Source organism: Synchiropus splendidus, chromosome 19, assembly GCF_027744825.2.
Source record: "Synchiropus splendidus isolate RoL2022-P1 chromosome 19, RoL_Sspl_1.0, whole genome shotgun sequence".
NCBI lineage: Eukaryota > Metazoa > Chordata > Actinopteri > Syngnathiformes > Callionymidae > Synchiropus > Synchiropus splendidus.
The window spans coordinates 9662730-9678076 of NC_071352.1; the positions used below are offsets into that span (position 1 = coordinate 9662730).

The 15347-nt window shown below is 43.6% G+C and overlaps 1 protein-coding gene across 14 annotated transcripts in view; it reads right to left on the minus strand.

The window, feature by feature from the left end:
• Positions 1 to 11240: 11240 nt before the first annotated feature.
• The window catches only part of srcin1a (SRC kinase signaling inhibitor 1a), a 111926-nt gene continuing 107819 nt past the window's right edge, over positions 11241 to 15347 (minus strand). For 13 of the 14 annotated variants that reach the window (XM_053852761.1, XM_053852758.1, XM_053852757.1 and 10 more), the window contains one exon: positions 11241 to 11611. In XM_053852761.1, coding sequence (XP_053708736.1) covers positions 11606 to 11611 — 6 coding nt within the window. In that variant the 3' untranslated portion in view covers positions 11241 to 11605. The remainder of the gene's footprint in view (positions 11612 to 15347) is intronic. The other variant, XM_053852753.1, reaches the window with a different exon arrangement.

Sequence of the window (15347 nt, forward strand, 5' to 3'; positions counted from 1 at the left end):
GGCGACGGCCGGTCATGACGTCATCACCAGCGGACACAGTTTGTGTCTGCGTCGCTTACGGTTCCCAAACAAAACGAGCTCCGCACGGTAAGTGGCAATGTGTCGTTGTTTCCTAAGAATTAAGCGTGTTTGTTTGTCAACGTCTCCAGGTCCCGCTAACAGACACGCGGGAGCGGCTCTTGGACGTTTGGTGGTGGCGTCTGTCGCTGGACACCTGCGCATTTCACGCACGAATTCTGCAGATCAGTTGACCGCGCTCAAGCTGAGCTACCGTAGTTGTGGTTTCTAAAGAACAAACAAGCCCCACTTACATTTGGAGTGCTCAGCGTCTCTAAGCTTTACGGTAAAATCTGCAACCACCACACAGGAGGAAATGTTTTTTAGCGTTCAGTTATGATTTATTAGTTTGAGCTATATAAATGTATTCATTTTTTGTATTATTGTTTTTCTTTTTCTTATTTTTGTATTCTTTAAAACCTGATAAATAGGTTTCAGGACATTTAAAATTTTAAATGTAAAATTGAAAAGCCAACTTTATGATGTGATGCGTCAATACTTCACCTGAGTTACAATGGCCCGTAGACCAGATATGTTTTCTCAAAAATAACATTTTTATTTACTAATTTCAGATAATCAATAAAGAATTGTAATTATGCCTTGTCATTAAATACTGAAACTTTGAATGCATGTTTAATTTTCTTGAAATATCCCCAATGTAAACCTTGCATGATAGCAATGGAGTGGTGAATATGTTGCCACAGAACTGTGGGTAAAACATGTAAATATTATTTTAAACCAAGCAACTTTAATCCATGTTATTTCTGTTATTTATTGATATCTATTTATTGTATTTATTCATATATTTAATACTGGTAAAATGAGCATCACTCCTGAAAAGAATGTAGGAAAAAAATTAAGTTCAGGCATGAAGTAACTATAGAGTTAGTTGGATTATAGCAAGTGGAAGAGAAGCTAGAGAGGTGGAGGTTTGCCTTAGAAAGGAGAGGAATGAAGGTTAGCCGCAGTAAGATGGAATACATGTGTGTGAATGAGAGGGAGCCAAGTGGACAGGTGAAGCTACAGGATGCAGAGATAAAGAAGGTGGGGGGTTTGAAGTACTTAGGCTCAACTGTCCAGGGCCATGGAGAGTGTGAGAAAGAGGTGAAGAAGCAGGTGCAGGCAGGATGGAATCATTGGAGAAAAGTGTCTGATGTGTGATAAAAGGGTGTCGGCAAGGATGAAAGGGAAAGTGTCCAAAAGGGTGGTGAGGCCAGCAATGTTGTATGGTTTGGAAACAGTGGCACTGAGGAAAAGACAGGAGGCAGAGCTGGAGGTAGCAGAGATGAAGATGCTGAGGTTCTCTCAGGGAGTGAGCAGGATGGATAGGATCAGGGAGCAGTAGATCAGAGGGACAGCACATGGTGTTTAGGTGTTTAGGAGACAAAGTCAGAGAGGCTAGATGGAGATGGTTTGGACATGTACAGAGGAGAGAGAGCCAGTACATTGGTAGATGAAGATGTTGAGGTTGGAACTGCCAGGCAGAAGGTGGAGAGGAAGGCCAAAGATGAGTTTGATGGAGGTGGTGAAGGAGGACATGAGGTTGGTAGGTTTGAGAGAAGAGGAAGCAGAGAACAGGGTGAGTTAGAGGAAGATGATCCGCTGTGGCCAAGAAGAAGAAGAAGAAGAAGGAGGAGAAGAAGAAGAAGGAGGAGAAGAAGGAGAAGAAGAAGATGTTGAGGTTGGAACTGCCAGGCAGAAGGTGGAGAGGAAGGCCAAAGAGGAGATTGATGGAGGTGGTGAAGGAGGACATGAGGTTTGTAGGTTTGAGAGAAGAGGAAGCAGAGGACAAGGTGAGATGGAGGGAGATGATCCGCTGTGGTCACCCCTGAAGGGAGAAGCCAAAAGGAAAAGAAGTAGTAGTAGTAGTAACTCTAGAGTAGTATTTAGAATTTGAATGTAAATGTAATCATGGTCTGCATTAAACTGTATTTAATATCGTGAAACCCTTTGATAGTTTCTATTGTATATGGTGAAGTTTAGTTTAGTTTCCTTTGTGATTTCTGATGATGGTTCATTTTGATGTGTTGTTCTTCACTGTAGAAAGATAGTTTGCTGCATCATGTTCTCATAAATAATCTCATTGTTTATTGACCTCCCCATCCAGGGTCTGGGTGCCGCTGCTGCTCTGGCCCTTCCTGTTGAAGGTCGACCCCCTCAGGAAGAGGTGAGTCTGGAGTTGGACCCTGCAGGGACTGGTTTGCTCTCTGAGAAACGAAGGTTTGACACGTGAAGATTGTTTATTTAAGATACTGTTTAAAGCCGTTGGACTGAGGACAGTATCAATGACTCTTTTATTCCACAGTGTTTCCAGCATGGTCCCAGGAGAGGCCCCGTCTGATCCTGACTTGGAGGAGAAGACTGTGACGCTCGATTGCTGAAGAAGTTCTGTCATGAATTTGGTGTCACATTTGCCTCTTCACTTCTGTTGGTGGGTCCAAAGGTTTGCCAAGCGCCTCCACATGAATGGAGAAGCTTCGCCTTCACCGCCTCCTGAAATCAGACGACGCTGGTGAGAAAGTTAGAAAACACATTTTATCTGAAGTTAGGATCAGAATCTCAGACGGAACTGTGAGTCGGGAGCTTCATGACACAGGTGATGTGACAGGAGCTGATGAGAATTCATCTACCCATGGTGTGCAGGTGTGCTCAGCCAATCAGGTGGAGGGTGCAGAGGGCGTGGCCATGCTGGAGCCAATCAGCACGGAGGCCTGCTCACACCTGGAGATGATGATCTAGTCAGCCGTGGGGTCATCATCATCACCATCAGTAGCTGCAGCAGCTCAGTCTGGTCAGAGCCTCTGGAGGCTGCAGGTCCCTGGAGGTTCTGGGCAGGTAAGTCCTCCACACCTTCTCTCTGTGTGGCCTCCCTCAGTTTGTTTCTGAGTGCCTGTGCTTGAGCTTTTCTTCTGGTTTGTGATCACTGAGCTGGACCTGTGGATCTGTCTCTCTTTCAGTCTGACTTGCTGTCTGCCGTTATCCTCTGTCCTGTAAAGCCTTCACTCCTCCCTTCATGATCGACCTCTGATACAAAGGTCGAGCGACTGTAATTTTCAGTTTAAACTTCTGACTCTCTCTGGTCTCTGTCTTCAGGTGACTCCAGCTTGTGTGAATGAGCCTCATGGAGCATCAGTGGTTTGAAGATCTGCAGTCTGTCCCTGCTCTGATGCCCAGGAAGTGAAGACCGTGTGAGTGGAGTGTTGGAAGTAAAATGTGCTCTCGTTTCTGCAGGTTTGTGTGGAACACTGCAAGTGAGGTTTGGTGGCATGGGTCCTCTTTCCAGTGAGTTCCAAGGTGGAAACTGACCCAAACTCGGCTTCTTTGTGGAGTTTGTTTTTTTTGTGTAGGTTTGAAGTGAACTCCTCCAAATCTGGTTTTGTCTCCACAGGTCTGACAGTGCAACACCGCAAGATAAAGTGTGGTGACTGGTGAGCAGAAGCATGACTTTTCCTTCAAGCCATTGGTGTTAACTCTGACTGTTAAGGTCCAGGGTGTCTTTTTTTTTTTTTTTAAACAGGTGTCTGGACTGAAGCTTTGACGATTCCGGTCCATGTCAGTGTGGTGTTGTCTGGACTGTTTGTGTTGAGGAAACCATGAAGGTGCTTCAGAGTTTGGCGTCCTGATTGTATCAACCTGGAGAGGTGAGTGCAGTGTGACAGGTTTGGTCCTGAAGGTCCAGTCTCAGCAGCTACTGGTGAGTCAGTCGTGTGACTGCATTTTTTTTGTTTGTCTGCAGAAGCACCTGATCTGAAACTCCAGAAGTGAACTTCTGTTTGCACAGGTGAGTTTTTATTTGCAGGTTCCTGTGGAGGAAGGAAGAGTCAGCACCTCCAGGATGTCTTCAGCAGCTCAGGTAAGTTCCTCACTCTAACCTTGTCTCTGTCTTTTAAATGGTAATAAAACATTTCAAACTTTTTTTTTTTTTGGCTGAAGTCATGCAACCGGAGGCTATAAGGGGCATGTACTCTGTGCCGATACTGTCACTGAATACTGACACCTGCTGGACATTAAAAATCCCTGCTGCCAACCTACTTAACGGACTGAATTGACACTGTGTACAATATCATTTAAGTCGTTGCATTCATAATGGATTATTCCATATTTTATGAATGAGGATGCTAAATTTTTAAGTTTTCCAAATTTTTTCTACATTAAATTATACATTGAGTTTGAATTATAATAGAACAAGACAAGTTAAATCTCAGACAAACTGGGTAAAGATTGAAATAAATACATTATTCTCAGATCAAAATGGTCCCAACAACTAGCGTTTCCCTCAAAGCTGCCGCTTAGATCCACAAAGACATTCACAAGGAAGCGTGAGATATTGTTTTAGGATGTGCTTCCTTATAAACACAGTCGACACAGACGCAAGATTGTCTTAAGGTGGTACAATGCACCGACGCGGGGATTGTTCTCTGAGCTCGCCGCGCGCTGGCGTTGCAGGACCCATCACTAGTGGACAGTCTGGAAGACTGGGGTTCAACATCACGGTTTTTAACAGATGTCTAATGCTAGACACTCTCAGTACAGACATTAGTTGGTACTGACCCTCATCCAACAAACACCACTGCAGAGTGAGTTAGTTCAGGGTTTCACATTGTTTTCATGATCACGGTCACACATGTCACCAAGAGCCATTCATCTCACGATCATGAAAAGGAAAACCACCCCACCGGCTCCACTTCTACAAGACTGAGTGTGCACCAGCAGTCCAGCATGCGGAGGGTATTTGGTTGACAAAGACTACAGATGAACCTCGCTCTAAAGCTAGAAGTCCATCTCCACGGTGCTGTACTTGGAGCCCTGACTGCATGTGGCTTGGACCCTCGCAGAGGCCTTCTGAAGCCCCAGAGACCGCTGCAACCTCATGTACTGTACTCAGACACTCACCGGCACTTTTGCAGCAGTCCACTGTGCAGAGCCCAGTCTCTTCCACGTGATGGTCAGGCTGCAGCCGCTCACACACCCAAGTCCAGAGGAGCCCGGTAGACATTTACAAAGACTGATCTGAGAGCACGGCAGCGTCCGCCACAGTCAGGAGCAGTTCACTACATCCAGCCGACCCTTCATCATGTCACATTATCTGCCTGACAACAGCACCACTCATACTTCTTAATAACAACAAGGACTTCCATATGTGTTTGTGCAGCAACACCTTCAAGAAGCTTAGAAACATTTGGCAATACCTGCAGGGGAATAGGGGGCTTGCCTCACCTTGGGACCCAACTGGCTAACTGAGGACAGAGGCTTCAGATTTACATCACCTCCCAGTTATAACGGCCAGTCGGTAAATCCACGTCGCGACTGACCTCCACAACAGGCTTTCATTACTCTTCGGGACGTATTGGAGACACTGTGAAAACCGAGTGAAAAGAAAAAGCGATTTCAGCTTTCAACAAACATAGTTTACAAGTAGACAAATCCCACTGAGTCACACTGTACTACTTCCATTAATGTCGCGTGAGATTCAAACAAACTGTATCGATCAGCACCCGGAACAGCAGAAACAATTCTAAATAAAATGAAGTTTCTTCTTCAACATTCTCATCGTTCTCAAAAAAACAAACAAATAAGAGACCATATTACATAACTGAATAGTTTTCAAATGATGATGTAACTCCCATTACACAATATTGAATCAAATATGAGACTTTTGCCGACTTCAAGGTTTAAGGAGATTAACACAGCAATAGAAATCTTTCAGTTGAACCTTACCATCCATCTGTCTGTCAGAGCGTCCCCAGGTGGAGCAGGACCGTCCAGGTGGAGCTGCTGCAAGAAATATGTTGCAGAAGCACATCTGTGACGGTTCACAAAACATCATCCCTCAAGTGGATCTATCCACCAAAGCTTGCAGCACTTATCTGTTTCAGACTTACTGTATATACAACAGCAAATGTAAATGTCCCAGAATCATGCACGTAGAACAGCGTCTTCCAAATACATAAAGACATCATGAGTCATACTTCATCTGTTTTGACAAATGTTTACGGACTGAACTGAACTATTCTCAGATCAGAAACTGCAAAAACTTTAATATGAAAGCTACGTCAGGATTTCTGGAAAACTGTTTCTGCTTCTTTGTAAATGTTACTTTTTAGCGAATTAGGTGCAAATTGAAAATATTCACATAAATTAACTAAAAAGAATAAAAACAAAAAATAAACAACAACACGGAAGAGGATTCGGGCCAGTGAAGAAAACAAAAGAATTTAAAGTGAGAATTCTCAGTTTTTTCTCAGAATTCTGACTTTAGTCCCAGAATTCTGATTTTAAAGTGAGAATTCTGACTTTAAAGTGACTTTGACTTTAATCTCTGAATTCTCACTTTAAAGTAAAAATTCTGACTTTTTTCCCAGAATTCTGAGATAATTCTGACTTTTTTTCTCAGAATTCGGACTTTAATAAAGTGAGAATTGTGACTTCTGAGATTAAAGTCCGAATTCTGAGAAAAAAGGCAGAATTCTGACTTTGAATTCTGTGGAAAAAAAAGTCTTTTTTTTTCTTCACTGGCCCTAATCCAATGGTATTTACAATCCAATGGTATTTACAAATCAAATGTACTCACAAAAAAGGAAGAAATACAGCCATATTCGCCAACATCAGCAACTGGAACCGCTTCTTCGACCATGAACATTCACAAAGCGACTATTCTTTCAAATGGAGGGCGTTTCTAGCCTATAATGACTTTTCACTCTGGTAATAGTAGACACACTCCAACATGTCGCGGAACGGTTGAGATGCCCACAGCTGCACTGCGGTGACGTCATTACCCGCACCTTCCTCCCCCGGTAAAACTTCTTGATGCAAAAATGGAAAACACTGTCTTTTATTAAATATATATTTGAATTCAAATCAAATAAAAAAATGCTTTTCCATTTTTTTAAAACTAAATATTTAATTTTATAAATATAATATATTTTATAAAAATAAATATAAAAATGTACATTAACTACACAGTCAAAAAAATTGTAAAACACCACCACCACATGAATATACTGCATTAATTCCGTAAATATATGGCCTTTCTCCTTTCGGCAACACAGACAATTCACGAAACATGTTCATTTTACGGCAGTAAGTCGCAAAAGTTTTAAAGACATCTCTTTTTAAGTAGATCAAAGTTCAGTTCCAGCACGATAATAATAGACAGCGGCATCTCGTGGTTATTACAGAACACATATTTGATGTACATTTACTTCAACATTGTCTCTTTTCAATATGCGCCTTTAGTCGAAACATGCAACTACATACTTTAAGCCAAAGCGCAGGTCAATGTGTACAATACTAATCCATCTACCATTTATTATCCGATAATAATCCCCATAAATGATTATTAAAACTATGACAAACTGGATGGAGAATGTGAATTGAGTCGAAGAACCTTTCTGTGACGTGTTTTCTCTGTTGGTAATGGTATATTTTTAATGGCAGAGATTGTATCATCCCCCAAAACATAAAAGTGAATTTCGGTATTTGGTACCTTTAAAATAGCTGACTATTTTTTGATGCAAACTTCTCTTCTTTTCATCATATTTTCCCAGCAAGTCACCCTCCTCCATCTCCGTCCTGGTCGCACCTATCCTCTTGATATCCCCACGATTCGGAGGTGACAACAAACATCACAACACTACAAGAAGAGCTGCACTTTTATTGGACACACACAACCACGGCAAGTATGTACAAAAAGACCAGGGTCTGGACCCGTCTTCTCACAGGAAAAACACACACATTTCTCACAGATTATTGTGGCATCCACACCAATAAATTATCTCCAATATCAGTAGGCTTTTAAATCTATATATTTATATATATTTAATATCATAGATCTATTTTCATCTTTTTTTTATTTTATTTCACACTACTCTACAAATGGTCTTTCTGCAGAAAACTTCACACCGGTGGTGCGTTCGAGTCCCTCTGGACATTCGACACTCGACACAATACGACCAAACATGCCTTTGTCACAAATACCAAAATAACTCTTGGAGCGCTTCCCCTCGCTTCTCATTCTTTAGAGATTACATGTAGACGACATTTTTTTAAATCACCGTGCGATTGCTTGACTATACATGCATTGTTTTGTAAATACCGTTGAACCCATCCTCTTTTTTTGTTTTTTCGTCTGGATTATTGGCTGAAGTGGCTCGTAATTGCTGCCTATGTACAGATTTAGATCACTACTTTTGATGCCAAGGTTTTGGGAACACCCACACACTCATGTAAAAACACAGTATGTACAGTACATACTATCAGATGTGGAATTGTTATCAAAGAGATGATGGAAACAATTTGGATTTCTTCTTTTTTTATCGACCCACTGTGACGCTTCTCACATGCAGAGTAGCCTTAAAGCTGTGGAACTTCATCGTGTTGAAGCGGCAAAACCCAGACAGGAAGTGCCCCCCCCAAAAAAGTGACCTTTCACAGTCCTGACCGCAACATTTCCACCCGTCGGAATCCTCTTAAAGCAACGTAAGCAAGCACATCGTTGGACAGATATTTATAAATAAAATGATCTCCTAGAATCAAATGAAGGCTAGTATATATTACAGACTGGTCTATACAGAGAGTTTAAACAAATATAAAAACATCTGCTTATGAATAAATCATCTGAAAATGACTTAAAAAAGAACGGTTCTGTACAGCTAAGATATAAAACTGAAGCGATGGTGACATTTGAATTGCATTAAATCTAGACCTATATATATATGTATATATTTATAATCACATTTTCTCCACGGGTATAATATTGTACACAAACATCTCCGATATATTTATAGATCTTCACTTCAAGTTCTGATTGCCAAGGGCGTCGACCCCAACATGGCGGCCGTGATGGAGTCAGCGCTCGGCCGAGGACTCGGCTCCTCGCCGGCGCTTCTCCTCGCCAGACGCGCAGATTTAAGTCGTGGATTTTGAGCATGGAGCAGCATGAGTAAGTGAATTTCTTTCATCTGACTTCACTCGATCAGAGGAGCGGGGGTTAGAAGTGGGCCGGCGGCGCCCGCGGCCAAGCTTAGTTCGCTCGCGCTGTAGAGCTGGGTGAGCTTTTATTCTAATGCCAACCAGCAACACCCTGCGTTTCAAGTGCCATTTTAGACTTCTGTTTAACACACACAGGCAAAACTAACAGGGAAGGAAGCTGGATTCCTCTGTCCGTCACTGACTTGTGCTCATCTGACCCACAACATGACCAAATGGAGGCTAGAAGGAACTACAGGCACTGGGGTTGTTAGCACGGGTTTGGTCCTGAAAAGGAGAAGCCAAATTATAGTGTTCAAATATTCACCATCATCATCTTAGGACTGTGCTTTCCATCACAATTTCCACTTGTGTAAGATTAGGAATGCAGTTTGTGCTCGTGACACTCTGTTGCCCGTCACATTTCAGGAAGCTTAAACTACTCTTTCACATGTAGCTTATCTGAGACATTTTTAGGATACATTAGAGGTCATTTTACTGTGAATAAATGTCCTGTACGTTTCTCCAGTTGACGTATTTCTTTCATAAACAGTGATGGTTGTAATATAAATTAAATAAAGAACTAAAACTTTTACTGAAAAGATCTATTGATGCTAGGAATGAGTAGATGAGGTATCACGAAACAATATTGCAGGGTTGGTGAAACAGTGTCCCGATTTTCAGGGGCCACTAGAAGGCGCTATTGTTTAAAAATGAGGTTTTGTTAAATTAGCCATTCGAATCCAAACATTTTACAGAAGACGGCGCCATCTGGTGGCCTCTGAAAATCAGGACACTGTTCAACCGATCACAAAAATGATAGGAACAAATATAGAAATTCAAAATGTCTGGAAATATTTCAGCATGTATATATTGATGTCTTTGGCTGCACAGGAATTATGATTATATCAACATAGATTTTCATATTTATTTATTTGATCTCTTAAATATCTAAAAGTAAATTCCTCATGATAATAATAATTCAGAAGATATTAAATATTTAATTCATTCATTTAAACATGTAAAGTATATCATTTGCACTAGTGTGTCTGGGAGCGACCTGCTACAAACGGACGTAGTGAGCGCCATAAATCACCGCAAGAATCGATGAGAAAGCAACTGCGGCAGGTGACGACAGTTAGCCCCATGAATAAAGGTGACAAGACATGTTCAATATATTAGTGCCACAGCTGTAGAATTGCTGAATGTTAGACTTGTCTTACATCTTCCAGTAAAAGTTTAGCTTTTTAAGCTGTGCCCAACTGTAGCTCCATGTCACAGAGAAAGACCGCTCGGCTGCTCTGCAACTTTGATATGGCGATATATGGTGCAGCCAGGTAGTCTCTCTTTTCTCCCTCACATTTCGTCTTTGGGAAAAACAACAAAGTTAAACAGGCCTGAATACCATCCTGATTGTCTGACTCATTTACATCCATATGGTGTGTGACTTCTCTCACTGGTACCGTCGCTGTGCTGCACCAAGACTTTGCTCTGCAATGTGCTTGTACTGGTGTGCTTCAAACTCACTGGTGAAGATTGTAATTTCCTAACTTGTCTTACAGGTACAGATCAGAAGGTTTGAGGCAGTGAGATGTTGATCTGAAAACAGACAATCATGTAAACTCTTCCAACATCGAGTACAAACGTGGAGGGGAATTTAGCACCAGTCCAGACGGCAGAACGTGTGAAGAACAATGTTCACTTTGAGAAGAGGATCGTCCCCGGGATCTGTCTTCTGGGCTCGCGACGCGGTTTCCAGGCTCTCTGACTGGAGGAGGAAAAAAAACTAAGACTTGTCTTAAAAAAAAAGCAGGATTCTTGGCTTCCGTGGGGGATCCTCCTCTTCATCACCAAGAGTTGTCTCTCTTCAGAGGCTCCTCACAACTGTCAGAGCACTGAGGGTTGGGCTTCAGAAGCGCCGAGGCGAGGGGAGTCGAAGAGGTGGGAGAGGAAGGTGACAGAGAAGAAGTGGGGGTGGTGGGCGATGACGAAGAAGAAGGGGTCACGGTGGACGAAGAGGAAGAGGAGAGGCTGCGAGAGGAGGAAGACCTTTGCTGCTCGGACAGAAGCCTCCGATGGTGACGCAAGGCGGAGGACAGGAGCAGAGCCTCGGTGTTCAACCCGGCGGCCGTCAGGCTTGCGAGCAAGGCCTTGGCTTGACTGGAGGACGGCGTCAGCGACGGGATCGCGCCCCCTTGTGGGTACTTTCTGAGGCCGAACGCCGCCGCCGAAGAAGGCGCGCGGTTCGAGAGGACTCCGCCTTTCGGTCCGGTGAGGTACGGCTCGAGGGTTCCGAAAGCCTTCGGGGTGGAGAGCACAGAACGGGGCGAGGGGAGGGTGCAAAGAAATGAGGCGGTCAGGGTTTAAAGGGGTTTTAAAGCCGTATCAAAAGTTGTAGAATTGGTTGCGGATGGGTCGCTGACCCCTGCAGCGCCGTTGCAAACATGCCCGTGCACACACACATCCACCAGAGCAAACACCAGAGATGCACAGGTCTTGGCTTGACCCTGACGGATGAGGGGTCGAATTAGGGTGGGAGGGGGGGGCAGCGTTCAGGTCAGGGGCTGGACACACTGGACTTCTACTGCTGCAGAGTCACAGGCAGGGGGCGTCGGTCAGGCGGGGGGGAGGGAGGGAGGATGGTGAGGGCGGGGAGTGAGGGGAGGGATGAGGACAGAACAAGACACAGGTTATTCAGGTCGATATAAAGACAAGTGATGCGTGGACACGTGACTGAAGAGCCCCCACGCACGGGGTCACCGTTATTTTGACACTTGTTTTCATGACTGTTTTCATTCAAGGCAAAATAAACAGATGTCATCACTGTCGATTCCTGCGAGGTGATGCAGGAATGAGTCAGTAGATGTCACTGTCGGACGGTTTACACATTCACGCAGAGGGAAGAGGAGACTCGAACTGGTGCGCGGGAGGAGGTTTTTGCCATTTCACACTATTGGGAGACAATGAAACCGAGCACAGGAGGCAGTAGTGAGATGCTCTGTTGAGGCCACATGACACGCGTTGGTTCAGCCAAAATAAACGTGTTGTTCAGTGTAAAATATGAAAGAAATACAGCACTTACCGGTGAATAAGCGATCAATAAAGATGTACTTACATCTCATTCTGGATATACATTTTATTTTCTATCATAATATTACTTATATCAAACAAGTGGATTATGTTCAACCCATTTGCCACCTGGATCTGTCAAGTGTTACTTACTTTACAGTTGATTCTTTTACATTTAACGCCATATTTTCTTGAAGAATCATGCCTTATTGTTGGACAACCAACTATAATATTACTAATGATAATAATAATGAATAACTTGTTAAAATCTTCCCAAAATTGTCTTCTATTCACGGATCATCTAAATAATCTTTACTAATAATTCATTGACTTTATGGTCGTCTTCTTTTGGCATTTCCCATCATAGTCACACATACAGTATCCTCTTCATGTGCTCCTTCATCCATCATTTCTCCTCCTCTACTTCTTTTCCCTCCATGTCTAACGCTCTTCATCCAGCATGATCCCCATGTCTCCTCTCTAAACCAAGTCTCTGTCTCCAAACCATTGTACAAGAGCTGTCCCTCCCATCCACTCATTTCTAATTCTCTCCACCTGTGGGCGCCATATTGGTGACCCCTGCTCTAAACAATCCATCATGGCAGGTTTCACTACTGACCTAACAGCGGCTACTCTCCTGCCACACATGTCCAGGCACTCCTCTCACTCTCACTCTCCTCTGCACCTCTCTGGATCTCCGTCTGTTCCTCTGGATGACTGACTCCAACTACGTAAACTCAACACTTTTCCCTGCCTCTATTGACTTCCCTTCATCTGCTTTCCAACCACCTCTTTAACCTCAAAATAAATCTCCACATCATCCGCAAACATCATGGCCCAGGGGCTCTTCAACCGTCTGTGTCGACACGTGGATTAGTGCTTCAGTTCACATGACTGAAGTGTGTTTAAAGAGCTTGTGTGGAAAACTAAACATGCACCAGTGGAACATATTATTAAAAAGAGAGGATTTTCCGTTCATTTCTGAGTCGAGCATGGAATCAATCACCTTTTTATTACTGTTATTACACCTTTTGTATTGAAATAGCCTCAAAGAGGATAATTTCAGAGGCCGGACGGTGACTATTCAGTGAGGTGCTGTAATATAATAGAGGTAAATGTCACATTACAGGCACTTTATTCCATCTTAAGCCTCCAGTTTCGTCTAGACTTCCTCTATATATAGTCCTTCATCTCCTCCATTTCACGTCTTGAGTCTCAGACCCAGATGCCCCAGAAGTGTCAGCTATCTTCCGACCAAAATAGAAAAATGACCAGCACTATCAGGAGAAAAAGACAACTAGTTTTGCCGTCCAATTCATCAACTGAGGCACCTGCGTCTTGCCCGCCGGGACACGGCGTGCGCCCGCGCGATCGTCCCAGTGGGGAGCGAGAAGATGGGTTGGGGCTCAATTGGCAGAGGTTGATGTTTGGATTTCTGGTTCCACAAGCTCATAAAGACCTTCAGGGTGAAGTGAAGTTTGTTCATCAGCGCCACACAGATGAGTCAGCGTCTGAGGAGAGTCAAGTGTGTTCTCCGGCACAGATCAAGCTCAGCTGCCTCATCAGCCTGACGGATTATCCTCGGCCCGATCTGAGGATGAAGATTTCATTGCAGGATCTGCGCTCTTACGTTGCCCTTTCAAATGAAGACGAAAGCACTTTCTAAATTAAAAACTTTCGAGACCAAAGACGGCAGATAAACTTCACCGGTTGAGAGGAAAATCTACCTTCATTTAAAAGGATCCACCAACTGAAGTCGAACGCATCTGTGGCTTGGTGATGTCACATGATGCAGAGATGCCAGTGAGTCGATTCCATCTTAAACATGAATATTCATGGTACATATTCCTACTGACGTAAGCCATGAAGAATCATTATACACTCACGTCCCTGTGGTTAGATAAAAAAAAAAAAAGACTGAAGTTTTCATCTGAATGTAGCTTCTTCACTGTAGATAGAGCTGAGCCAAAAGACTATCTGTGTTTCTACTGTCACCTATGATCATGAGGTGGAGGTGGCGACTCTTTCGAGGAAGTAGGCGGTGGAAACTCTCAAGTACAATCGCTGCTTTAGGATCCCCTGAAAGAACGTTTCCTCCTGGATGCCTCACTGGCAAAGCCTTCCCAAGTTAGAGCGTGCTGGAGGCCACTCCTATGAAGAAACCTGCTCCTTCACACCAGCACCTCGGTTCCCCCTTAAAACCTGACATGTTTACTCATTCTTTTCAGGGATATTCTTAGTGCTGAATTTGCGTATCATGGTTCATTGAATGTTGAATGACAGACACGTCCTCAAAAGTTTCTCTTCCACGGGTGTGTCACGTGGAAATACAGCCCCACTGAAGAACACGCCTCTATTCCCATCTCTGCAAATTGAAACATTTGTTCGACGAATGAGTTGAAAACTTGACGTCACTCTCGAGTGAATCATCATCATCAGTTTGTTTCACGGCTCTTTGTTTCTCTTTGAATGCGCCACCCGTTTGCTGACGACAGTCAACTCTCGCAGGAAGCCTCTGTCACGCGCCGTCTTCTCACAAAAGACTATTTTAAAGCATTTGTGGACACAAAGCAGGCGGCGTGTTGGTGTCACACTGAAATAATGGGATTAATTTTGCTTTTATACTGAGGACCCGCTCAGCTTCACAGGCACAAGACCGAAAGCGAAGGGCAGAGTGTCGGTGGTGGGATGGAGAAAAAGAAGGTGGGAATAATAATGTGAAACGGGAGGGAATTAATGAGGGGGAGAAGAAGCTGTGGGCCCATTACACTGCAGAGATTTCCGCCAAATTTCTCTCACACCGCCAAAGAGTCATTCGTCTCCCCCATCTCTTTGTCCCGTGTGCACATTTATCTCAGTGACTGAGAGTGTCCCTGCGACATCTCTGGTGAAATCCCCGGCCTGAGGTTTAGGCGCTCTTCACTGCTTCAGCTGTTTTGGAAATTACATCCACATTAAGCAGGGACAAGATGCAAGCGTCGTCCTCTGGCCGTGCTGGACTTGACACGCCTCAACAATTTAATTTCACTTGCCAGCAGAGGCCATCCAGAGCGCTCCTGCCCGAATCATGGCTTGAATTTTAAAGACGCATTTCTCGAAAAAAGCGCCCCCGCAAAATGTCAATCACTGGCACATGGCACAAGCAGGCTGAATAGTTATTATGTTTTTAACATTGCTAAATATTATAAATATTTATTGTTTCCTATTTGAGTCTATTGTTTTGGCAGTCGAATAGGAAATGTTTTGATGCAGAA